Source organism: Carassius carassius, chromosome 18 (assembly GCF_963082965.1).
Source record: "Carassius carassius chromosome 18, fCarCar2.1, whole genome shotgun sequence".
NCBI lineage: Eukaryota > Metazoa > Chordata > Actinopteri > Cypriniformes > Cyprinidae > Carassius > Carassius carassius.
The window spans coordinates 8,287,896-8,313,119 of NC_081772.1; the positions used below are offsets into that span (position 1 = coordinate 8,287,896).

Genomic DNA, 25,224 nt, shown 5'->3' on the forward strand with positions numbered 1-25,224 from the left:
TAGGTATTTATTCAGTTTATGTTTTAATGTTATTAACAATTTTTTGTTTTTGTCCATTTTATTATTATAATTTTTTTTATATTTCAATGGCTTTATTTATTTTTTTTCATTTATGTATTTAGCAGATGTTTTTATCCAGGCAACTTGCAGTGCATTCAGGCCAAAAATGTATTCTTATTTTTTTCCTAACATGTGTTCCCTTGGGAATCGAACCCACAACCTTTTGTGGTGCTAACGCAATGCTCTATCACTGAGCCACAGGAACACTTTTCAACCTAATTTCAATTAATCAAGATACTTTTTAAATATTTTGTTAATAACACTGTATCCACTTCATTTAAATTCTATCGTAGCTATTCATAGCTTATGCACAACTCTGTTCAGTTTAGTTTCAATTGGATATATATAATTGTCCGTTTTGCTTGCATATAATAAAGACTCTTAATTGTTTTGGTTACACTTTATTTTACAGTATGTGCACAGTATGTGCAGTGTACTTACCTAAGAAAGTACTGGATAATATAAAGTAACTACATGGGTTAGGTTTAGGGGTAGTTTCAGGGTTAGTATAATTATTACCCAGTTATTGTAATTACTATAACAAGTATATAGTATGTACATGCAGAACAGGACTGTAAAATATAGTGTCTTGTTGAACTAATCATTAAAGATCCAACTCATAAAAGTCATTACATTTAGGAATCAGACACCACTGGTTGTATATTGTTTTTAATTCACTCAAAAGAAACATGAAGGTTTAGGTTAGTAGTAATTATTTTGGGGTGAACTATCCCTTTAAGGAAGTTGAAAAAGTCATTCATACATTCTAACATCTTGTGTTCATCAGTCAGGTGTTGTAGTGTACATATAGTGGAAATGTTCCTTATAAGGATATTTTCCCCTGTCTGATGAAGGATCAGCCAGAAAGAAAAGGGCTCATATTCTCCGAAAGAATGTCATTGAGTGCGTGTAATAGAATTGGCCTGCTGCCACCCACCCGGCCAGCCGCAGCGTGCCGACCCACAGCCATATTTAGCTATTGCAGTCAATGGAACTTAAAGCATGCTTGGTGTCTGATGTCATCTCGTGATGCAAACCTTATACAATGCTGCTGAGAAGGAGAGCAGAAGAAAGGAATGAGAGGCAGGTTTCTAACAGTCAGTATATGAACAGCCATCAGGGCATCTGCACACTGTCAGAAGATAAATTAGTTATCCTGTCAGACAGGCCACAGGACTCTGGTGGCATGAATAAGATTTGTCAAAGGGTTTTAGAGGTCACTTAAAAATAAAGGTCATGAAAGGTGCTTAGAGGAATTTTAGTCAAAGTTCTCTTTATCTTAATAGCATATATAGGTATAACCAGTGCAGACAACTTTAAAATGACAAATTATTTCAAGAAAATTGGTGTTGCATAATATCCTAACAATTATATTGATGCAATGACTGAAAAGTGCAGTTTTTAACTTAAATTAGAGACTTCAGTAGGATTTGTCATTCTGTTCTCTGTGTTTTCACATCTAAATTCTTTTAGTATGAGTCAGTGTCCATTTGTTTGTTTGTGCAAAAGAACCACTATGTTTGAGGCTTAGAATGTTTCGGGATTCTATGCTTTTTATCTTTTAATTTTCTGGAGTGTTTTAGTGCACACATGCTTTGAATTAGAGACTTGAGCATTTCTGTAAACCTCATGATGAAATGATTCCTCAGAAATGATCTTGTGAGGAATTTATACCCCTTTAGGTCTGAATTGCATGCCATTGCCTGTATTGAGACATGCTATATTTGTATTACTTTCATGCTGGGAAAAATAAATATTCGGCTATGTCTCCCATCACCAGGACATCAAGGATTACGGTTTCCAGGGGATTACTTGTATAAAAGTATACTTTTTAGCTTTCATTTATTTCTACAGGTTGTTCCAACTCCAGCAGGACCCAGTGTCACGTGGGTCAACTCTTTAATCAAATACTAACAGTATATTTTTGGCTCACAAAGACATGAAGTGGTATGAGAGGATAAAAATAGTCAGTGGGACGCTGATGCAGGTTTGCTGCTCTGCCAGCTTTCAGCACATCTGTCAGGTAGAGACACAAAAGACCGTTTCCCCCAACTATACCCAGCTAGCAAGGCGAGAAAAGAGCCACCACCTCATTAGCAGACGTATGGCTTCATTTAAAGCTGATTGTCATAATCATAGCCACTTCTTCACACTTCAGAACAATAATGCACTCAGACCATATCGGCAGCCACGTCCAGATGTGTCATCTCTTCATGAATGACCCTTCAGTAACAGAAAGCTCACTTCCTGCTTTCGGAGCTCTTTGCCATGTGCTGCACCACACTCTCTTTTTAAAGATGTTCTTACTTCTGTGTAAAGGGGAATCAGTGAGCTGGGCCCAAATCTGTTGAAATTTTGGATGAAGCCTTGCAATAGACACCATATGGCTTAGCTTGGACACAGCTGATGTTAACAAAATTGCCGGGCCTTTCCAGGAGAGAAGGGAATTGCACGTGCCAAAAAGACTTCAATATGGTGCTCATTCTGCTCACTTTTTCACAACGGTCTGTCATTTATTTTAGTCAGTGTTGGCTTTTTTTCTCCATATAATTATATTTCAGTTTTTCAAGCAGTGCAGTAATTTGCCCTGTTTTGTAATATTTTTTGACTACTCATGATTTTCTTCTATACCACTAATCTTCCATCAGCATTTTGGTGTCTTCAAGTTGGAAATGATATACATAACTTCACATACATTACTTCTTAATGAGTTAGAAGTAAATGAGTTTTAATTAGAGCTGTTTGTAAACCAGTAAAATATATTAAGTAGTTGAATTTACTTAAAATAATTCTAACAAAGATATTAAAGTGTTTTCATAGATTGTAAGTGTATAATACACACACACACACACACACACACACATATATAATACTTTATACTCAAAATAGGTGACAAAATCTGCTAGTGCAGTAGAACAAAACACACTTGTAAAGATACATTCTCTGAAGACCGGTAAGATTAGAATGAATATATATATATATATATATATATATATATATATATATATATATATATATATATATTTATAGTACAGACCAAAAGTTTGGACACACCTTCTCATTCAAAGAGTTTTCTTTATTTTTATGACTATGAAAATTGTAGAGTCACACTGAAGGCATCAAGGGCTATTTGACCAAGAAGGAGAGTGATGGGGTGCTGCGCCAGATGACCTGGCCTCCACAGTCACCGGACCTGAACCCAATCGAGATGGTTTAGGGGTGAGCTGGACCACAGACAGAAGGCAAAAGGGCCAACAAGTGCTAAGCATCTCTCGTGGAACTCCTTCAAGACTGTTGGAAGACCATTTCAGGTGACTACCTCTTGAAGCTCATCAAGAGAATGCCAAGAGTGTGCAAAGCAGTAATCAAAGCAAAAGGTGGCTACTTTGAAGAACCTAGAATATGACATATTTTCAGTTGTTTCACACTTTTTTGTTATGTATATAATTCCATATATAATTCCACATGTGTTAATTCATAGTTTTGATGCCTTCAGTGTGAATCTACAATTTTCATAGTCATGAAAATAAAGAAAACTCTTTGAATGAGAAGGTGTGTCCAAACTTTTGGTCTGTACTGTGTGTGTATATATATATATATATATATACACACACACAATAAATATTTTTTTGTTTCGTATTGAAAAAAAAAAAAAAAAAAATTTTGTATCTTATTTTCCTGTATTATTATTCTTTTTTTATGTATTATCACCATTTTTTTATCCAATGAAGTCATACTGCCTTTAGAATCTGTTGTAGTAATCTGGAAGACATTCTGAATCAGGCTGTGAACCGCCTACACTCTCTTCGCTACTGTTTCCTTGGTAACTGATGTCAGGAATGGTGACGCCAATAAATGGATCTGCTGCATGTTTATCATCTTTTAAACCCTTATTGCCTGTTCCAGAATGGGGTGTTTGAGGGTGGGACAGTAAGCTAATTTTGCATTGCTTGTAGTTTTTCCATTGCCCTAAACTAATGCAGATTCCAAACTGATATTGTTTTTGATCAAATGTCTGCCATTTGAACATTGCTTTTATAATTTTTATATAGAGTTCTTGACTTGCTGACTCATTGCTGTGGCTTGTTTAACTTACTGACAGAATATTGGATGGCCTTTTGACAAGTATCTCTAGTTCTGTTCCAAAATATGAGAACAATCCCTGCCATGTTTCACTGTGATTGCAGTGGAACAAACCCGTACTTTTAAGTGACCACGAGTTTTGTTGAAAAGGGTTATTACATAAATGCATTGGAATGTTGAAGAACTAGAGTGCTTGCTTACCTGACAGGGTCAGAAAGAGCCGATACATATGTAGAATAAAAAAAGGCCTACTAAAGTAAGCTCTTAGTGTAGCAGCCCAGGTTGCTGAACCCTTCAACCCCGTATTTTGGCCCCTTCCAGTCTCTCTTCTGAGAGAGCAGGGCCCGCTTCTAATTTGAAGTGTTTGTGTTGCTCGTTATTTCAGAATGTTGTGATCACCTATGCCAGGGAATGTGTATGTGTCTGATAGGATTACGCACAAATAAAGCTCTCAACCTAAATGGTGCGAACTGCACTTGAGAACAGGTCTGGGGTGTCATTCTTATTTAAGAAACAAGGAGCGTGCACATTTGATCCCATACATCCTTTTTCCTGTTGGTCAAATGCCAGTTTGGTTTAAAGTGGTGTTTGTTCTAGGTTTATTTTCAGCAGCTTCCGAAAACAAGAAGCCCTTGATATTATTATGACCTCTCCACCCCTGTAGGATCACTGGGATTGCACGTCAATTGCATCATGAAAAGTTAACCTTGCCTAACCCATATGTGTCATGGAAATTAAATATAGGCCTCTCATATCAAATATCCATTTGACCCCATTTCTTTTCAGCGCTCATCTCTATAGGATGCTTGCACTAAAACCCTATCCAGGGATGACTTATGGATGGCTCCGGTATGGCTGCCATGGTCTTTTGGGGTAGTATATTATCACAGATATAAACAAGGCTTCCTCTGCTCTTTAATTACATCTCTGAGAGCTTGGCTCGGGCTCAGCAGGGATTTTGGGGGAAGTGGGACACGCTCTCAGCAATCCATGCCTTAACAGCATTTCATAATGGAGTGGCTCAGAATACATCCTCTGGGAAGCCAGGTTCAAGAACAACTCTGAAACAAGGCTACTAAATTAAGCAGATATAGAGAACTCGGGCAGTAGACCAAGCTTATGGAAGCTCTTTTCGGAAGATCTTCATAGTAGCCCTTGTGGATTCACTGATAGCTCTATAGTTTTATTCCCTCTCGACTAGTTGCATTTGTTGTATCCATTTCAGATGTTCAAGAATCGACCCTTGTTAAGACACCTTACCTAGTTTCATATTAAATGGGAAAAAATTAAATAATTTCTAATAAATTTGCCAGCAATTTAAATGCTGCATCTGTCATGTCCGCCATATTTTCTTACTTACATGCCCCCAAATCAGAAACAGGTTAAAGTACATTTTAAAGTACATTTTACATTGTAAGTGCCTAGACCATCTTTTACTATATTTTTGGATATTTTCTGTAAACTTCAGTAGAAAAGAGTCTGATAATAAGGCAGATGACAATAGTTGCGTAGGAGTGGTTTGTAATGTTTTAAGGCAAGTGATGAAGCAAATATTGTTCAGCGTTTAATCAAATGTACACATGCAAATGCAGAATTATATTAAATGAAAAGTAGAATATTTGATACCGATCTTGTTTCGGATGGGTTTATAAATGTGAATGGGCCAGTAGTTGAGATTCTTTGTAGCTTTGGTCTGAGATTTGAAGTCGATTTGAATGTCAGAACTAATGGCACGGCAGGAGTGACTCGGTTCAGGTGTGACTGCTTCCGTTGGAGCCTTAGGCATAAACTTGCTCTTCTAAAGGGGTCTTAGATTGAGGTGTGGTTTTCCCATCTTGTTCTCTTCTTTGGAAACTTGTGGAGGCATGATGTCACCGCACCTATGCTGGTATTTGTCATGGTGATGATGACACCTTGAGTGGAAGGTGTGTCTGGCAAGGTCCCAGGAAATGACATCATGAATGCCCATTCAAAAAGACGTGTGGGAGATTATTAGCCAAAGGGGAAAAGGCAGGATCACCAGTTTTAATGCAAACCTTGATGATGTGTTGTTTATCATCTATCCAGTTTCCCATGACAGCTGTCTGATTTCACAAGCTATTTCACAAAGTTTAAAATGAAAATTGTCTCATCATTTACTCCACAGCTTTTCCTCTTGCCATTAGAAATGCCCTGTTATAATGTTATAGTACTGTTATAGCATGTTTGAAACAACATGATTGTGATAAATGACTTTTTTTTTTTTTTGGTATACATTTTTTTTTTTTAAGTAAATTGATGTAAAAACACATGTTAAGGACGGCCTGGAAGATGATGACTCTTCATATTGTTAGGCTCTTTTGCTTTCATTCATGAATGCTCTCCAATTTGTCCAGGCCCTAGTCTTCGAGTTAGGTCCATCTGTCCTCCTTCAGCACCAGAGCTGCAAACGGCCCGTTTTTCTTCATTTACTGTCCCCGATGTCCACAGTCCAAATGTCTCTGGCTCTCTAATGTAATTAGACACTGGAATTCTGGGCATGAGGATGTGCTGGATGCTGATTAAGCACAAGAGGACTGACAAGCAAATCTTTTTTATAAAGCCTTACTTAGCAGAACGTTTGCAGGCGAGCTGGTCTGGATGCTGAAGTTGGCACTTCTTCTCACACCTCTTGTTTTCCATTTGAGTGTGCTTCCCTCTAGTGTATGATATGATGTACTGCGCTGCTTGTATTTCAGTGTTCATCTGTCTCAGTATCTGGAAGAAAGCAAGTAATTTTTATTTGTCATCTATAAAAGCCTTTCTTATTGAATATGTCCCAACGGCCCTTTAAGGCCATCTTTTTAATTCCCCCAACAGCCCGTTTTTTTTAATGGGCAGAGACTGAAAAGTTTGGGGACTGTAAGATTTGTTTAATGTTCTTGAACTAAGTCTCTTATTGCACAGAAAACTGCATAATACATTTTGAGCAACATGACAGTACTATTGTGAAATTATTACTTTATTGTTTTTAATATATTTAAAAATTGTATTTATTCCTGTGGTGATGCCATTACTCCAGTATTCAGTGTCACATGATCCTTCAGAAATCAGTCTAATATGCTGATTTGTTGCTAAATATAATAAATGAAAAAAAAAGAAAAAAAAAAAAAAAAAAAATATATATATATATATATGGTTTCAGCAGTTCTGGTACAATGTACAATTACAGGTCTCGATCAGTAATTATTTATATATATATATAAATATATAAATAAATAATTACTGATCGAGACCTGTAATTGTACATTGTACCAAAACTGCTGAAACCAAATAAGAATCTGATATTGTGGTAGTGTGGCAAAATTGTTAAAGGTAATTTGAACTTACCTGGTAATTGAAAAGCTGTAGGTTCATTATGCACTCACTCATTCCCTTCTACTCTCATGTGTCCTCAGGCAGCTGCAGGAGCTCCAGCGTCAGAAGGAGCAAGAGAGGGAACGACTGGAGCGAGAGCGGCTAGAGCGGGAACAGCAGGAACGAGAGATGCTGGAACGGGAATGTCAGGAACGGGAGCGTCTGGAGCGAGAGCGTCTGGAGAGGGAACGTAATGAGCAGGAACGTCTGGAGCGCCTTGAGCGTGAGCGTCAAGAGCAGGAGCAGCTTGAGCGAGAACGCCAGGAACGGGAGCGCACAGAGCGGGAGCTGATGGAGAGAGAGCGTGCTGAGAGAGAGAAGCAAGAAAGGGAGAACCAAGAGCAGCTGGACAGAGAGCAGATGGACTGGGAGAGAGGGAGACGCATCTCCAACGCTGGTGAGTATCTGTATTTTCTCTTTTTAACGTCTTTTGATGGATAGAATTGACAGATAAGAGGCAGACAAGACGGGCTGGAGTCAAAAAATGAGTGAGGTTTTAACACACTAACAATACAAGTGGCTTTTCTTCTGTTGTACAGTACGCTTAGCATGCAAATGCCTGTGAAATGCTGTTAGTGTCAATCAGAATTCATTTCTTAGTGTTACAGTTATTATATCCTTAATTTCATTTAAAATAACTTTTTTCCTTAGTTCACACTGCGTAAACAAAGGTTTAAAAATCTGTACTATTTTGCCTAAAAATAACATTCACAAAAAAATAAACAAATAAAATCAGTGCTGTTCTTGTCAATGTTAAATCAGTGTTGTGATAAACAACAATATAATGTACAATATGAAATATGGATAGATATTCATTTGGGAATCTGATAAAGAAAAAAGTTTGTTTTAATAAAAAAGTAAGTTCTTTATTATAAGATAGCAATGTTCTTGAAGGGTTAAATCTTTTGTAATCTAGACTTGTCCCTCTAAGATTTAAACATAAAATGTGAAACAAGTGACCAAAAGTTAATATCCAGTACTGGAAATCACAGTTAAAAATTAAATGAATAAATTCCACTGATATCCGATGTTGTGCATCTCTGGTTTGGATGTTTCCTTTTGTTCTTCTTGCTGTAAAACATTTGTAGTATGTATTTGGCCTCTAGTTCTACGTAAGGCTATTGTTTATATGAAGGAAGGGTCAATACCTCCTTGCGTCTTAATATATCAATAAGCGATCTTCTCCTGACGTGTCCATCTGTCAGTATGTTGGAAGAGTCTGAATCAACAGCTTGAAAGATGACGAAACTCAAGGAGAGCTGCACACACTAACCATATTTCCCTCATGCTGTCCTGTGTACAGCCCACTAGGATTATGGGTTAACCTGCCAGAACTCGAGAATTTAGGTGACAGTAGAGAGAGGTTATGGATCCCCACAAATGGGGGGCTTTAAAACAACATGCACAGATGAACTGTTCACAAAAAGATCAGGAACTTTCAATAAGATTTTATATATATATATATATATATATATATATATATATATATATATATATATATATATATATATATATATATATATATATATATATATATATATATATAATAAGGGTCTGTATTGAGTTCATCACATCACATTGCATACATTTCTCAGAAGCATGTGAAAAAATAGGCCCTTTTCTTCTGGGTGTGGGGGGCAGGGATGTTTATACCACAGATGATGCGTGAGAGGTCTGGCCTCAGGCTTTGATAGATGGAATTGTCATTTCAAGTGTTAAACGTTTGAGCGGCTTAGTATAGTGCATGTGTGATTTTTGTTTCAAATAATCTGTGTTATTTGGAGGTGATGCAATAGTTTGCATAAATCAAGATGCATTTTTCCATAGCAGTGTCAATTGCTCAGGGATGTGTTGAATCTAGATTACTACTAACACAACCTGTCGTGTTACACATTGACACACTGGCAATCAGATTTGTGAAGGAGACGTCATTGTTCAGAAAACTGAAGCTTTATTCACTGGCAGTGAATTGTAAATTGTGACTGTCTTTCTGCCTTGTATTCGATTAGAACAGTGATATTCTTTTTACATACTTCCAAATGCTCTCAAGGAGGGTAAGAATAACATTTCCTGATCACAAATGTCTGAATGCTTCAGTTTTGTTTTTGTATGCTTGCTTTCTAGACAGATCATTGAACAGCTTGTCTGCAGTTGATGTGTTTCTCACTGCAGTATTGACTGGCTGGTGCTTTTAATGCTTTATTCTGAGTGTTGAATTGACACCAGATTGAGTTCTCTGTCTGGAATGAAAACTTTCTGTATGGCAGTTGTATTTTTAGTGGATCTTGTCTTGGCTCAGTGACTTTTCTGAGTCATGTCTTGAGAGAATTCTGCTTTTTGGTTAGAATTATCCAATAAATACCTTGCCATTTTGCTGAATGGATGCAACAAATTTGATATCATTAGTTGGAGCACTAGTAGAGAAATAATTACAAGTACTTGGTATTGGTGTAAATTGGAAACTATTGCCAAAACTATTTTCTAACCATTCACTTTTTTTTTTTTTTTTACTTAAGAGTCGTATACAGTTATGTTCATGCTAAATTAATAAACTCATTAGTAATAAAAGCAGTATGTGGGGATCCCTAGTTGATTTAATAAAGTTAGATTAGTCTCTCTGGAGCACAGCCGATAGGTCTTGCCATGTGACTGCTTGAGCTCTAGGAGTGGAAGAATTTCATTAAGTCACTTTGGTGAACATACTGCGCTACATCATGGGTCATGTGGCCTGCTTGTCAAAGCTAATAGTGTGGAAAGGCAGAGGAGGCAAGTGAAATGGAAGAAAGCAGGGTGAAGGTACAGGTTACGTATTAATTATTTGTTACACTATAATTTAAAATAAAGGATAAAGAGAAATCAGCTGTACTTAAGTCATGAAGCCAGCGTGAATAATGGGAAAGTGTTAATAAAGAGATGACCTGAATGTAGGGCATGATAATTTGTGTTTGCCTGTGTGTTGACGTGTATTTTGAGCAGTGCTCAGGGGGGCGTGGTGGGCTTCACGCAGCAGGAGGGCAGCTGTGTCTGCAGGCTGCTTATGAGAATCACTAGAGCAGAAAGATTTGGCCAACATATGGCAGGCAGTGACTCTTACAGTGAAACCAAAACAAGAATTTACTTGCACTTAATAAATAAACAGCCCTAAATGTGTTGCCTTGCCCTAGCAAATTGAGAAACAGGGCTCCCGTTACATATATACTGCATAAAATTGTGTTGCACTCTAAGCCTGGCTTTGTTACATCGGTGACAGTTAAGACATTTATAATTTCACCAAAAAATTATATTTCAAATATGATCGCAAAGAAGTGGAACATTTCCGATAAATTACAGAAAACGTTTAAGAAACACTAATTTCAAAAAAATGCTGTTCTTTTGAACTTCTATTCATCAGAGAATTAATAAAAAAAGGCTTTCGGTAAAATATTAGGCAGTTTTCAACAATGATAATAATAAGAAATGTTTATTGAGCAAAAAAATCAATCATGTTAGAATGAATTTGAAAGGATCATGTGACACTGCTGAAAATTCAGCGTTGATATAACAGCAATAAATGATTTACTAAAGTTTATAGACAAACTTTATGTCGGCTTGAGATAGCCTAGGTTGAATGTTTGAAGTAGTTTAAAAAGCTTGACATTTTAATGGTAAAAAATTACATTTTAAAATAGAATATTATATTAAAATGTAATGTTTCAATTATTTTTGCTGTATTTTTGATCAAATAAATGCAGCATAAGAGACTTCTTTGAGAAACAACAAGAACAACAAAAAATCTTACCGACCACAAACTTATGAATGGTGATATATATTTGTTTTTTGTTTTGTTTTTCACTTTTTTTTGTACATAATATACGTTTTTACACAGCTCGTGACTCACCAATGATGTTGTTTCAGCGGAAATGTGTGATTACTGGGTTAAATTTGATATATCATTCAGATTAATGTAATATTTGACTATAGAAAGCACAAAAAGTGCAGGTTTTCATTAGCATATTCTTGGCAGGCAGAGAGTGGATGACTAGCCTTTAGCAGTTGCGTGACAAAGCTAGGACACTAACCTCATGTGACACATGCATCCAGGATGTACAGTAACCCTTCAGTGCTCTCTCCTGAAAGTACTACATGCTAAACTAGATGTTTGTGTAACATTTTGCCCACATGCATTGGAGTTGATCAGTCTTTTCCAGTTCATGAAGTTGACAACAGCTAACTGATTGTACTAATTCCAGTGTGCTCCCCATTCATAGACAAAAATAAGTACATATGATGGTCTTGTAGGTCTCTGCTGGTTCTCTTGCTTCATTTGCCCCCTTTCTCTCTTCTGTCTCCTTCCCCTTTCTCTCTTTGTCTTGTGTTCTTTCCCTTTGCACGGTTGCCGCTTCCTCCCGTCCTGTCCCATCCTGTCCTGTCCTCTGGTTGTGTGCAGCATTTGAAAGCACCCTCTACACTCCTCCACCTCCGGAATACATCAAGACCACCTCCTCCTCACCCGTGTCTCCTTCCACACCCAGCTACCCACCACCTACACCATCGCCCTCCACAGCCACTCCTCCAACCCCGCCCCTGCGCCACTCGGCCTCCCGATTCGCCACGTCGCTTGGCTCCGCCTTCCACCCGGTCCTGCCTCATTACGCCACCGTACCTCGCAGACAGCCTGCCCCGCCCACACCACCACCCCCTGCCCCAGCTCCACCTCCAGTTCCAGCCTCCAAATCCATAGTCTGGATGGCTAACAACTTCACGCCCCTACCGCCCTCACCTCCGGTCATGATCAGCAGCCCCCCGGGCAAGGCCACGGGTCCTCGCCCGATGATTATGATCCCGGCCCCTAGTCCGCTCTCCCAGAAACCCCCCTCGCCCATCTCGGCACCCAATGGGCCACCCAGCTCGCTACACTTCCACGCCTCATCACCGGTGTCGAGTCAGCCGTTTTCTTTGCCGCCAACGCCGCCCCCTCCGCCGCCACTCTATTCCCCCTCGCCCACCTTGTCCATCACTTCCCTTGTGTCTTATCCCTCACCCCAGCCTGCTGTTCTCCCTTGTCCTTCCACAGCCTTCCCTGCCTCTGCTGAGCACTCTGTAAACTCTGGGTTGGGAGACTCCTGCTCCTCTGCTCCAGAGCTGCCCACTCAGCCTGCTGACTTCCCCAGCCAGCCGGGTAAGGCCTCTTCTGTGTCGCTCAGCCTCCACTAACCCGCTAATCGGGGTTCGAAGAGGTTGGCTTCCATGTTGAGCTGGGTTGCTTTTTTGGCTGCAATTGGCAATTTGCTTTTTGGCTCAATACGAAAAGTCCTTAGGAAATGTTTGGCTGTTTGTCTTGTCTTTTGGGTTCATCGGTTTAATGGATGCTAATTTGTGTGGCCCGTGATTGTGTAAAATTGCATGGCATGAAAACACATTTCTTTTATGAAACTTTGATTTGAGTCTTGTGGACTGCAAAGTTGCGATATCATTGCTTTAGTTCTCATCAGTGTTTTTCTGCAGTTTATCACAACCATCTCATTCTGATTACTGGTTTATGGTAAAGAAGTTCTAGATGTTAACATGTACAAGTGAACAGTCATTGCACAGTAAGCTTTACATGATCAATAACTGAATGCCCCACATCCTGTTTGGTTATTCTTCATTCACACATTTGTTTCATGAAACATCCTTATTTTAAAAAGAAATGAAATGAATGAAAATAATATTGATTACACTTTTATCCTTGAATGCTTGTTTTGTTCCATACTGCATACAGTAAATGGAGCGTTTCATGTGAGGTCAGGTCAATACAGCAACGAAGAAATAAAATCAGCTCTGAATTATTTATAGAAGAGGTTTTAGACTTCACACCTCATATGCATGATGCAGCTTGACGCTCAGCTAAATTCTACACACTAATATGCTTAACTTGAGTGCGTTTGACAGGCATGCCTGTCATATAGACTTGAAAAAAAACTTCAGCTGTTTATATCAAAACAGCCAAATGTGAAAAATAGTTAAACGGATTTGTTCCTGAAATGTAAAGATTTTTACATGCAATATCAGGTTTAAGTTACATTTAAGTTACATTTAAATGATTAAATAGTTTGAAACCATTACCCCGATTATATCTCTGCATTTTGTTAAATTGATGTACAGATTTGTTTAATATTATGATAAATCATCAGTTTCTTCATTGTGGAAGTTGGTTTAATGATCAGCTATTGTCAAGTGTTTAGTATGTTCACATCATTTATTAATTTCATCCGTCTTCGTTCACCATTACGTGTAAGCTTTGTTTGTTGTTTTTGTTATTTGTTTTATTTTAATTATTATTATTGATGGATTTATATTACACTACGGTTCAAAAATTTGGGGTCAGTACGATTTTATTTTTAAAGAAATTAGTAATTTTGTTCAGCAAGGATACATGGACAAAGGTGACAGTAAAGATATTTGTAATGTTACAGAAGATTTCGATTTCAAATAAATGCTGTTCCTTTGACCTTTCTATTCAGTATCTTACTGATCGCAAACTTTTGAACGCTATTATTATATTATATTATATTATATTATATTATATTATATTATATTATATTATATTATATTATATTATATTATATTAGATTAGATTAGATTAGATTAGAGATCCTCATTCTGATTTTGATGATCTATTTCACAAACTAAAACAGTCCTGGATTTAGAACATAGCAAGTTATAAAGACATGTTATAATGGTCTTGTTCTTTTGTCTATTTATCACTGCAGATTCATTACAGGGGATACCAACCCCTCCACCCCCACCACCCCTCCCTCCCAGCTCCACTGTGACTCCTACCACTGCTGGACCTCCACCACCCCCTGGTCCCCCTCCCCCTCCTCCTCCCCCACCACCTCTGCCCCCCACACTCACCCCAACAGGTCCTCCTCCTCCCCCTGGCCCACCGCCTACACTCTCAGGCCAGGCTCCTCCACCAGCTCCACCCCCAGCCCCGCCTTTGCCCTCGGGTCTGTTCACCCCCTCGCCCACCACAGAGGAGAACAAGGGTCTGTCTGGGCTCGCAGCCGCCCTTGCTGGAGCCAAGCTAAAGAAAGTGCCAAGGGTAAGGGTTCACGGACTGTAAAGCTCCCATTTGCATAAAATTTCCCCTGAAGCATGTTAGCACATTTCACAGGGTCAGAAATGAACAAATCTCCACCAAAATGAACAAAAATACCACCCCAAACTCAAGATAAGGGAGCAAAAAATGCCCCTGCACAATTAAACTATATCTATTATGGCTGTCACAATTACAGTGAAATGCCAAAATTAATGAATAGCATTAAATTTAGATCTGCTCATGTTTCCATGTTTACATTTCTTTGGTAACAAAGTATTCTGATTGCTTGAGGTGATTGGTTAAATTTAAGTATTTGTCATTTAATAAGGTAATTATAAAAACTGCCCTCGGAAGGTAAAAAATAAGATAAAATAAAAATAAATTGTCCATGTAAATAAATTCCAGAGGACAAATATTGTTCCTGTATAGAAAAGTTTATTTCTTACCTTGCACTGCACCCTAAAGCTGAAAACAACAAGTTTTCTTTTTTCTGAAAAATCATCAAAAATGCTAAACATGTTCCACATGTTACTGTAGAGTGATGAGCCCCAGGCAGGATCTGCGGTGAGTTCTGGTGGTGCCAAGCCAGAGGCATCCCGTGGAAATGGTCCTTTACCTGGAGGAGGAGGGCTGATGGAGGAGATGAGCGCCCTGCTGGCCAGGAGGTGAACTATGTGCTCTGTCTGTCTCTAATGCCAGAATGATTGCAGTGATAGAAACAGGGCTTAGTTTTCAAACAATTATTAGTATCAAAACTTACTAATAAAAAGTTCTGTTTTTAGGATTAATTATCAGAATGTTGTATAATATCAGACCTGCCAACCTGTATGCTTTTTGCATAGCGGGCACACTGATTTGTCACTCTAAACTATGCAAAAACCTGGTTAGGCTTCTGCTTCACTCAAATCAAGCAACAGCAAAAGAAGAAGAGTTTGGCCAATCAGAGTGCTGGGTTCATTCCCCAAATAAAAAAAAAATAAAAAAAGTGAAAGTGACGTGACATTCACAGAGCAGTGATAACACACACACACACAGTGAACACACACCCGGAGCAGTGGGCAGCCATTTATGCTGCGGCGCCCGGGGAGCAGTTGGAGGTTCAGTGCCTTGCTCAAGGGCACCTAAGTCGTGGTATTGCAGGTGGAGAGAGAACTGTACATGCACTCCCCCTACCCACAATTCCTGCCGGCCCGAGGCTCAAACTCACAACCTTTCGATTGGGAGTCCAACTCTCTAACCATTAGGCCACGACTTCCCTAGGCAGGGAGGATTGACAAATGCCTAAGGGCTATCATTAAATTGTCAGCAAGACAAAATCCTGCTCGACCCCCTTCCACTCCCGCCCTCTCACTCGTTTAAGCGAGGACATTACAGTAGTCATTACTTGTTTTTTTGTCTGTTTTGCTTTTAAATAATTTCAGTTAATATTTTATTTCTCTCCAAACTGGCCCCAGTTGTGTGTGTCCATGTGTTTACACGCTTAGATGGGGAAACGCCTCCCTGCTTATAACAAGCATTCGAAAAAGCAACAAGGCTTAATGACTAATGAGTTATAATGAGAAGCATTTCTAAACCTGCTGTCCAACAAACGAGAACATTATAACATGTTTTTACTCCACAACATCAGTTGAGTGTTTGAAATAACTTCCTTTTGTCATCTGGCTTCTTATCACAGAATGAGGGAGAAAATATATTCTATACTGTAAAAAAAAGCCTTTGTCAATTAGCAAATGGAAATACCCGAGATGGCTTGAAGAACTCAAAGTAAAGTAAAGATTATCACAGTCATGTTTATTGTCTTTTTTTAGCATTCAATACTTTAGTAACATTACTTGGCCACAGCAATAGCTGGATGTAGGGGTGTTGTTGGCGCAGTGGATAAGACACATGCCATTGGTGTGAGCGACCCGGGTTCGAATCCACTGTGAGACACCAATGTGCCGCTGAGCAAGACACTTAACCCCTAGTTGGTCCAGAGGCATGTGACCTTTGACATATATAGCAAGTGTAAGTCGCTTTGGATAAAAGTGTCAGATAAATGTAAAATGTAAAAAACGTCAGGATGTCTTTGTCCATATTAGGGATTTGATGGAACATCAGGAGCTCTATTACTTCTGTGATGCATATATGGATTTTCAGCACAAGGGCCCCTCTGTAATATGTTTATAGGCCAATCCATAAAAATAATACTTCTCTCAAAAGAAATCTGTAGACATGATAATCCTTGTTTTTCTACAGTGTACAGAAGTGTACTGGAGTTTTAATTAAAATATACTTTGATTTTTTTTTATTTTTCTAAATGGCATTTTAAATTGCAAATCGCAATAAAACACTGATGTACCAAGCCATTAGAACTCAACTGAACTAAAACCGAGGTATGTATTGATCTGTGGGCTAACTGTAATGTTGCAAACTATGCAGACCTGCTAACCTTAACATTAAATCCTGCATTTTGCACATTGTGCAATTACGATTTTGACATCAGTCATCAGGGATTAAGCTTCAGGTAATAATATAACTAGGAATCTAGGAATATATGCATCTCCATAAACCCCATGTCCCGTTTCGTCAAACTGATGGTACTCAAAAAATGGTTCCAAGGTTGGCAGGGCTGTAATATCCAGTAATGTAATGAAATGTAAGATCCTACCATTGATTTGATACAGGAGAAGAATTGCTGAGAAGGGATCATCGCCAGAGCCTGAGCAGAAAGCTGTGAGTTAGTTTCATTCAGCGGTCTCTGTCTAAATATGTACATATAGACTGCTTCATTGTATTGATATGATCATACCTTCATGTGACTGATTTTCAAATTGATTAACTTTTTATTTTTCTGTCAGGATGACACTGAGGCTACCATAACTCCAAAAGTGTCAGCCTGTAGCACTCCAGGTAAGCGAGAGAAACTATGCTAAAAACAAGCGATAAAATGCAGCTAACCTTCTAATAATGCTCCATAAGAATCATTGGGTTAGTCGTATGAATTGGGTAACTATTAAAAGGAGGAGAAAACATTTCCTATACCTTTTTTTTTGTTGTTCAGTGAAAGTCTGGTACTTTGGTGCAGATTCAACTGTTGTTGGTTATGAGGCTAAAACTAATGCAACTTTTTTTTTTTCACTTGCAATAGGTCAAAATTATGTTCTCCAATGTACAGTCTGGGCCTTGAAGCATAACCATAGCTTTTTTGTGAAATAAGAGACTGCAATTATCACAACATTTTACATTCATTACATGAATGAATTAGTTTTTTTTTACAGATATGCCCAGAAAGCCTTGGGAGAGGACAAACACCATGAATGGTAGCAAATCACCAGTCATCGGAAGGTAATAATTTGCATGTCGTTTTGATGGGTTGGAGTCATGTGTGAATTACACCTCCACCAATTCATAATACCCTTTGAAGGAAATGTCCAGCTTTTGGGATCGAAGTCTTCAACAGGTCCCGCTTTTCTCAAAGCTAATTTGAATTATTGTTGCTTCGACTGCTTTGTATCACATGCTTGCAGGCCGGGGCCCCTCACAATCGCATGTGAGAATGCAGGCAGTCGGGTCCCGCGCTCGACATCACTAAAGCACAGTGCTGTTGCTTCTCATCAGATCTGTGTCTACCAGAGCTGTTCAGCATTTTTTGAATCTTTTGCTTATTCCTTTTGCTTTAGTATATTATATTCTTTCATGCATTTGCAAGGACAATTATACAAATGGTTGAAGCACATTTCAGTAGGGCTACACTGAAATTTAAATATTTCTACTTTCACCTGATTTGGAACCAGTGCATTCAGAAGATTACTATGAGTATGCATAGTTCAGATCCACGCTGTTGACCTCTGACCTGGTTAGTCTCTTTACTCTCACAGACGGGACACACCATGGAGAAATCAGATGGGTACTGACAAGTACTATGATTCCTTAAACAGGTATAAGAGGCTAGTTTGAGAACTTTATAGAATTTGTTTGCTGAGAGTGCTCTCTAAATAGGATGAGGGTTGGTGCAATGATTGTCTACGGTTATTCTTTTTCTTTTCTTTTCATAAACAAAGATTTTGCTGTTGCCAACAGTATAACCACCATGAAATGGCATAAATAAAAAACTTAATGCTTTTCAAAACTGTTGCTACTTTTATAATAAAGATGCATATTTAATATATGGGTGTTTCCTCAACTTTGAAAACCTTTGATTCTGTGGACTTTTTGAAAAATGTAAATTGCACCAGATCTGAGGCCCAGTGGTAATTTGTGTAAATATATACAATACTGTTCAAAAGTTTTAATTTTATAGAAGTTAATACCTTTATTCAGCAAGGCTGCCTTTAAATTAACTTACAGTACAGACTTTTTTCTTTTCTTTATTTCTTTTTTTTTTTATAAATGCTGTTATTTTGAACTTTCTATTCATCAACGAATCCTTAAAAATATCACATTTTACACTAAAATATTAAACAGCTCAATTGTTTACAACACTGATAATGAAAAATGTTTCTTGAACATCAAATCAGTGTGTTTGAATGATATCTGAAGGTTTATGTGACACTGAAGATTGAAGTAATGGATGGTGCAAATTACATGTTAAATTATGTCTGAATAAAAAAAAATGCTATTTTAAATTCTAACAATGTTTCACAATATTACAGTTTACTGTATTTTTGATCAAATAAATGCAGCCTTGGTGAGCAGCATAGGATACTTTCTTTTAAAAACATTTAAAACACTTGCTGACCCCAGCTTTTGAATGGTGGTCTATATAAATCATTTCCACACAATACAAATGTTGTAAATAATTTATAATCGTTTCACTCATATGGATTATCATAGTTCTTCAAATGTAATAATGCAAGATGGATTATCAATTAAAAAGTGAAAGTCTAGGTTTTGGATAAGAGTAAAACAAAATCTATACATAAGGCATTTGAAAAAGTACAAAATTAAGACAGCTTAAATATGAGCTTCATGTAAAAACATACAAATGTACTTCTAATTTAGTTTATTCTGCCAAAGAATGCAGTAATCCTTTCACTCTAAATGCAGAAAGCTTTGATACAAAGACTTCAGGCGAAACACGCTTGTATTTTTACACATAACTTTTGCTGTAAGCTGTGTCTATGTTCTCATCTGCTTGATTTCTGCTTCCTTTCTGCACAACACAACCCACTCAGCATTCATTTCTTTCCCAATGGGAGAGATAAAAGTGAAAGAAGAAGTGAAAGAAAGTGAAGTGACATTCAGCCAAGTATGGTGACCCATACTCGGAATTTGTGCTCTGTGTTTAACCCATCCAAAGTGCACACACACAGAGCAGTGAACACACACACACACTGTGAGCACACACCCGGAGCAGTGGGCAGCCATTTATGCTGCGGCGCCCGGGGAGCAGTTGGGGGTTCGATGCCTTGCTCAAGGGCACCTAAGTCATGTTATTGAAGGTGGAGAGAGAACTGTACATGCACTCCCCCCACCCACAATTCCTGCCGGCCCGGGACTCGAACTCACAACCTTTCGATTGGGAGTCCGACTCTCTAACCATTAGGCCACGACTTCCCCACAAAGCGTCATATCCCTCACTTCCCATGTCCCACCCTATGGTGATTATTGTGTTGGCAATAGTATCCTGTCTGAATCAGCCACAGACATGCATGAGAGTGATATGGCTGCTGCATTGTGTGTTTTGAAGTCTCAAGCAGTGTTTTTTGGTTTGCTGTGCTTTGAAATGTTTTCTTTTTGGGGCTGCAAAAGTGTTGGTTTCGATGAATGTGCCCGCTTCTCTCAAGGAAATACAATTCTCATGGTTTTCATTTACATTTCACCCTGTTATGCATTTCACCCTGATATATATATATATATATATATATATATATATATATATATATATATATATATATATATATATATATATCTATATCTATATCTATATATATCTGGATGTGTGTATTTCCTTTGCGGTACAAGGGTTCCAACTACCTGAAATCTTAAAATGCCCTGCATTTTCCTCTCACATCTTGAAATGATCCCTTGTTAATGCTGTGCTTATTCTTTAAATCACCAATTGTGATTGAACAGTGTAGATTTGCACAGCATCTGAAATGACGGTTAAAGCGTGTTTCTAAACTTCTGTCTTGCATCTTGACTCTACAATGTTGACTTCTGTGACTAAAATAGCATTGCTTCACGCAATTTCTTTTCTCCTTAGACCAAGGTCTACACCAACTCCTACCGGATCCATAAGTGCCAATGGGGTGCCAACAGAAGCTCTCGACTATGACAGATTGAAACAGGTACTTCTCAAAATTTGAGAAGAACTGAAACTTATTTAAACTTTTAGCCCTTCAGGGTTTGATAAGAGGGGCTGTACACTTCCTCAATAGGTTAGCAAAGTCTTACCAAAGCTAGTGGCACAATTACTCATTTTTCCTCTTTTGAAAAACGTGCTTGATATTACAGCACTTCCTAAAAAACGGAGGGAGAAATACTGGTTGACAGTGTACAGTTATGCTTTTGTGGGCGTGTACATTTATAGACCTCTTTACAAAGGCAATACCTCCCTTCTGTATGAATGAGCATGTTAGATATGAAAGGCATATGTAAGAGTCTTACTTATCTTTAAGAACACAGTTACTCAAGTCACTCAGCTCTGTCTGCTTTGTTCAGGGAATGTTTTTAGTGTCGAAGAGTTACTTATAGCAGCAGTAATTGTGACTGAGTGTTGATGTTATTACATGCATCTACTTACCTGGTGATCTTGTCATTTAACGGTCAAGGCCAAGTGCATTTAAGATAACAGCTTCTATTAAGAACTCGTAGCATAGTTTTTTTTCTTGCCACAGTATCATGGTAGCTCATTTCTCTTCTCAAGTTCATATATTCTTATCAAATATGGAATCTTACTGACATGAAAACAGTTCAGGGACATGCGCTTATAAGTTGCTTGGCTCCTTTTGATTTGGAGTATTTAAAATAATATTCTAATCTAATTACAAATGTATTGCTTTGCTTTTTAGGACATTCTAGAGGAGATGAGGAAAGAACTATCGAAGCTTAAAGAAGAACTTATTGATGGTAACATATTTTTGCATTGTATTGGCATTATATATGATGCACATTTTGCTTTTTAAATCAATAGGAACATGAAAATACTTGACACTAACAGTCAATGGTTTGGACACATTTGACTGAATTTGTTTCTTATGATCCTAAAAACATTTTTGATCTAAAAGCTTATGCTTTAATTCTTGATGATGTTTATAATTAAAAAAAAAAAGAAATACTTAATTTATTTCCCTAATATCCAAAGTGGTGGCTAATAATAATGAATTATTACAAATATTATAATTTATTATGTGTTGATTTTTACCGTATGTGTTTTCCATTTTTATTTATTTTATACAAATAAAAGTGTCTTTACAAACCTTTAATTACAAATAAATGAGGTGGAATGGGTAATAACAAGTGACAAGTGGTCAGCATACAAAGGGTGCCTAATGTTTAATCTTTTAAATATAAGATTAATTTGTTTTTGGTCAGTGCATGATTCCCATATCATCTTTGTATTCTTTTATAGTTTTAATGGCTCCACTAATATATTAGAATATTTTAAACCGTAATAATGAATGAGTATGTGTCTAAACCTTTTACTGTTAGTGTATTGCTAGAGGACTGTTTCTAATTCCTCTGTCGATTTTGTGTTTTCAGCAATCAGGGAGGAGTTGGGCAAGTCAAACTCTGCATAGGAGGATGAGATGCACCTGTATTTTTTTATCCACAATCTGTCACTTCAGAGGTCAGCTTCAGTTTAAGAAACTATCTCAAAAGCAATGAAAATGGAAAATTACAGTTTTAACCAGTGGTGATCACAATAACCATGATAATTCGGAGGATCTACGATGAAGTTTTGAGCATCGGGGCACAAGAGGCGTAACAGTGAGAGGATAACCAGATGCCTCAAAGCAACGCCATACACCAAAAGCCCTGTCTTGAAGGCGGTCAAGACACAGTCTTAAGGAAGTGACTGTCAGTATGCAATGGATGACTCTTTACTGTGGAAAGAAAAGACACTGAATTACATACTGTATTAACCATCGAAGAGTGAAATTGTAAAACAAGCAGATGACATTCATTTTACTGCACATTGTTTAGCAAAGGGCAGGCTTTGTTTAAGAATTTAAAAAGGTGGTGGTGGTGAAGTTACATTAAGTTGGCCTTGTATAAAGCAAAACCTTGAATCTGGCCAACCAAATGACTATGGTCTATTGCTGCAGGACTCTAAAGCTTGTCTTCCTACTATTTTAACCAGAATATATACATTAAAATGAAAATAAAATAAACATTATACCTGCAAGTCATTCAGTCAACCTGTTCTAATGTACGCCATGACCACATCAGGTAGCTTACTTGCTCTTTTGGACGGTTTGCGTTACTATTCTCTTTTCAAAAGTGAATGCTCGACAGGCTGTCTCTAATGAATCACTGTTGTCTGTATACCTTCATCTTGTGTGTTCGCTAAGTGTTCAGAAAGATCACGAAGGACAATGCCTTTCTACTGTATGTCATTGTAGCTCTCTACCAAAATCCTCTCAGCCAATCGAAGTTAAGGTTGACGTCAGAGTCAGCTCAGACCGTATCTGTAGATAGTGCTAACCAGAAATACTATGTAGGCTCTTTTCTAATTTCTTTTGATTTCAGTGCATGTCTTCTTATGATTGGTAAGGGAAAAATGGTTGCCACGAAAAATAATTAAATTTTCTGTTCATAAGCAATAAGTGTAGCATTGTTACGCATATTTCTCTCTCTTTGTCCTTTAATCATCCACTCTGCCCTCAAACTGTGGTTGAATTATATTTTTCATACACGTTCTCAAAATGCAGTTGGATGCAATGCAGTGGACAGCTCTTTATAGCCATAATACATTTGCAGCGGTTTGACATTTTACTCATTTTACCTTACTTTGGGATTCAAAGATGTGAAAGATCATGTATGGCTACTTATTCATTTTGCATGGGGTGTTTACCAACTAAAAAAGTCTGGAATATCTTATTGAGGGCCTATACACACATAACATCATCTTGAATGGTTTTGGGATTTTTTTTTCTTTTTCTGCAAGCATTTATTGTTTATCCTCTTTCTGCACACTGGAAAGCACTTGGCTCTTGTTTTTTAAGAGGGGCTTTATCTTCCAAACACGATTTTGTTAGGGAACTTTATTGGGAAGTATGCTTTTTAAGACATCTTTCTAAGAAATCTTTGAACAAACATGAAGTGTGATTTATAGGCTGTGCGAATTTTGAGGAGAATAACTGAGAACATGAATTTGAGACGTTCTTTCTGAACAGTTTTCCTCTGTTATCCATTTCCTCCCGCTATGCTCACTCATCAATCCTTTCATTTCTTTTCACTTCAAAACCATCACTCAAAATAATATCTCAAGGAATCAGAAAGTTTGTATAGAGTGTTTACAGCATTGATTGCACTTTAAAAACCCGTAGAAGTTCAAATGATTCTATTGCCGACAAGACGGCCGTCATTTTGTGATCGGCACTATCACCAAAGCTAAACGGTAATCTACAGAACGTCACAATCTCCTGATCCACCTTTGTTTTGACAATAAATTACTATTGTTGATTGGTCTTTAGGTTAATCAGGTAAAATGTTTTGATCAGGGTTGATTCATTCCTGGATAAACCTGTTTGTGATCTTCATGGTTCGTGCCTTGTTCGGAAATTGCATTTGATGTGTCAAAAATTTTAATGCGTATATATAGAGTATTGATTTAGGGCCTTCCATAACTTTATTCATTTGCTTTGCATTTTGCTTCAGTGACACTTTTACGATCTTTGTTTAAAATCCATTTCTGTTATATCGTTCATGTTGTACCATACTGTTTTCATGTTAATTAGAAGTTTCTTACATGCTAACATTGTTTTGTTTGAGCAAATTAAATAAAAATTGCAATACATTGCTGTTTGCATTTATTTCAGCATTTAAATGTGGAAATGACTTAAAACTGATTACTTGAGAATTCACGTATGATTACCAAACTGTGTTTTGCTTTTAAAGCAAATCTGAATCATTGGATCTAATCACTATATTAATGCATTTTTATTCATATCTTCTCAGTCCTGAGTATTTGACTTTGGAAACTACAAATTTACACCTTGTTCAGCATGTCATCACTCCTCTGTAACAAATGCTGCTACTTTTCTGTATGCTGCTGCGCCTGCACGGTTCAGCTGTGGCAACCCGGAAGAACGCAGGACTGATCTAACACTGAAACTAAATATGAGCATTACACAGCTACTGAACACTGTACTCTTCTTAAACAATCATACTGGGTTGAGAAGCAGTTACTAGAGTATGAGCAGTTCAAGCATCAAGATGCACAGTTCTTGACACCTCCAGGATTTAGCATGTAAGGCATTGCTAGCATTCAGCTGAGGTCAAATGCAGCAGTGCAACTTTGCAAAAACGGAAACACAGAATTGAAGCTACATCTACTGTGCACCTAGTCTTCAGATTAACAAGTTTGATTGGTTGACATTGCAAATATTGTTATATATATATATATATATATTTATAATTAGAAATAGGATTACTATTAAATATCAACAAATATATAATCTATACAATTTATTATTAAATCAACATTTCAAGAA

General features: G+C 37.6%; 1 protein-coding gene across 9 annotated transcripts in view; it reads left to right on the forward strand.

Moving 5' to 3' along the window:
• Positions 1-24,527, forward strand: part of enah (ENAH actin regulator) — a 93,349-nt gene extending 68,822 nt beyond the window's left edge. For 4 of the 9 annotated variants that reach the window (XM_059498437.1, XM_059498440.1, XM_059498439.1 and 1 more), the window contains 11 exons: positions 7,560-7,915; positions 11,945-12,676; positions 14,250-14,584; positions 15,119-15,246; positions 17,248-17,296; positions 17,422-17,473; positions 17,842-17,908; positions 18,442-18,501; positions 20,769-20,853; positions 21,577-21,634; positions 22,268-24,527. In XM_059498437.1, the coding sequence (XP_059354420.1) occupies positions 7,560-7,915; positions 11,945-12,676; positions 14,250-14,584; positions 15,119-15,246; positions 17,248-17,296; positions 17,422-17,473; positions 17,842-17,908; positions 18,442-18,501; positions 20,769-20,853; positions 21,577-21,634; positions 22,268-22,305 (1,960 nt within the window). In that variant the 3' untranslated portion in view covers positions 22,306-24,527. The remainder of the gene's footprint in view (positions 1-7,559; positions 7,916-11,944; positions 12,677-14,249; positions 14,585-15,118; positions 15,247-17,247; positions 17,297-17,421; positions 17,474-17,841; positions 17,909-18,441; positions 18,502-20,768; positions 20,854-21,576; positions 21,635-22,267) is intronic. The other 5 variants (XM_059498442.1, XM_059498438.1, XM_059498445.1 and 2 more) reach the window with 5 other exon arrangements.
• Positions 24,528-25,224: the final 697 nt, after the last annotated feature.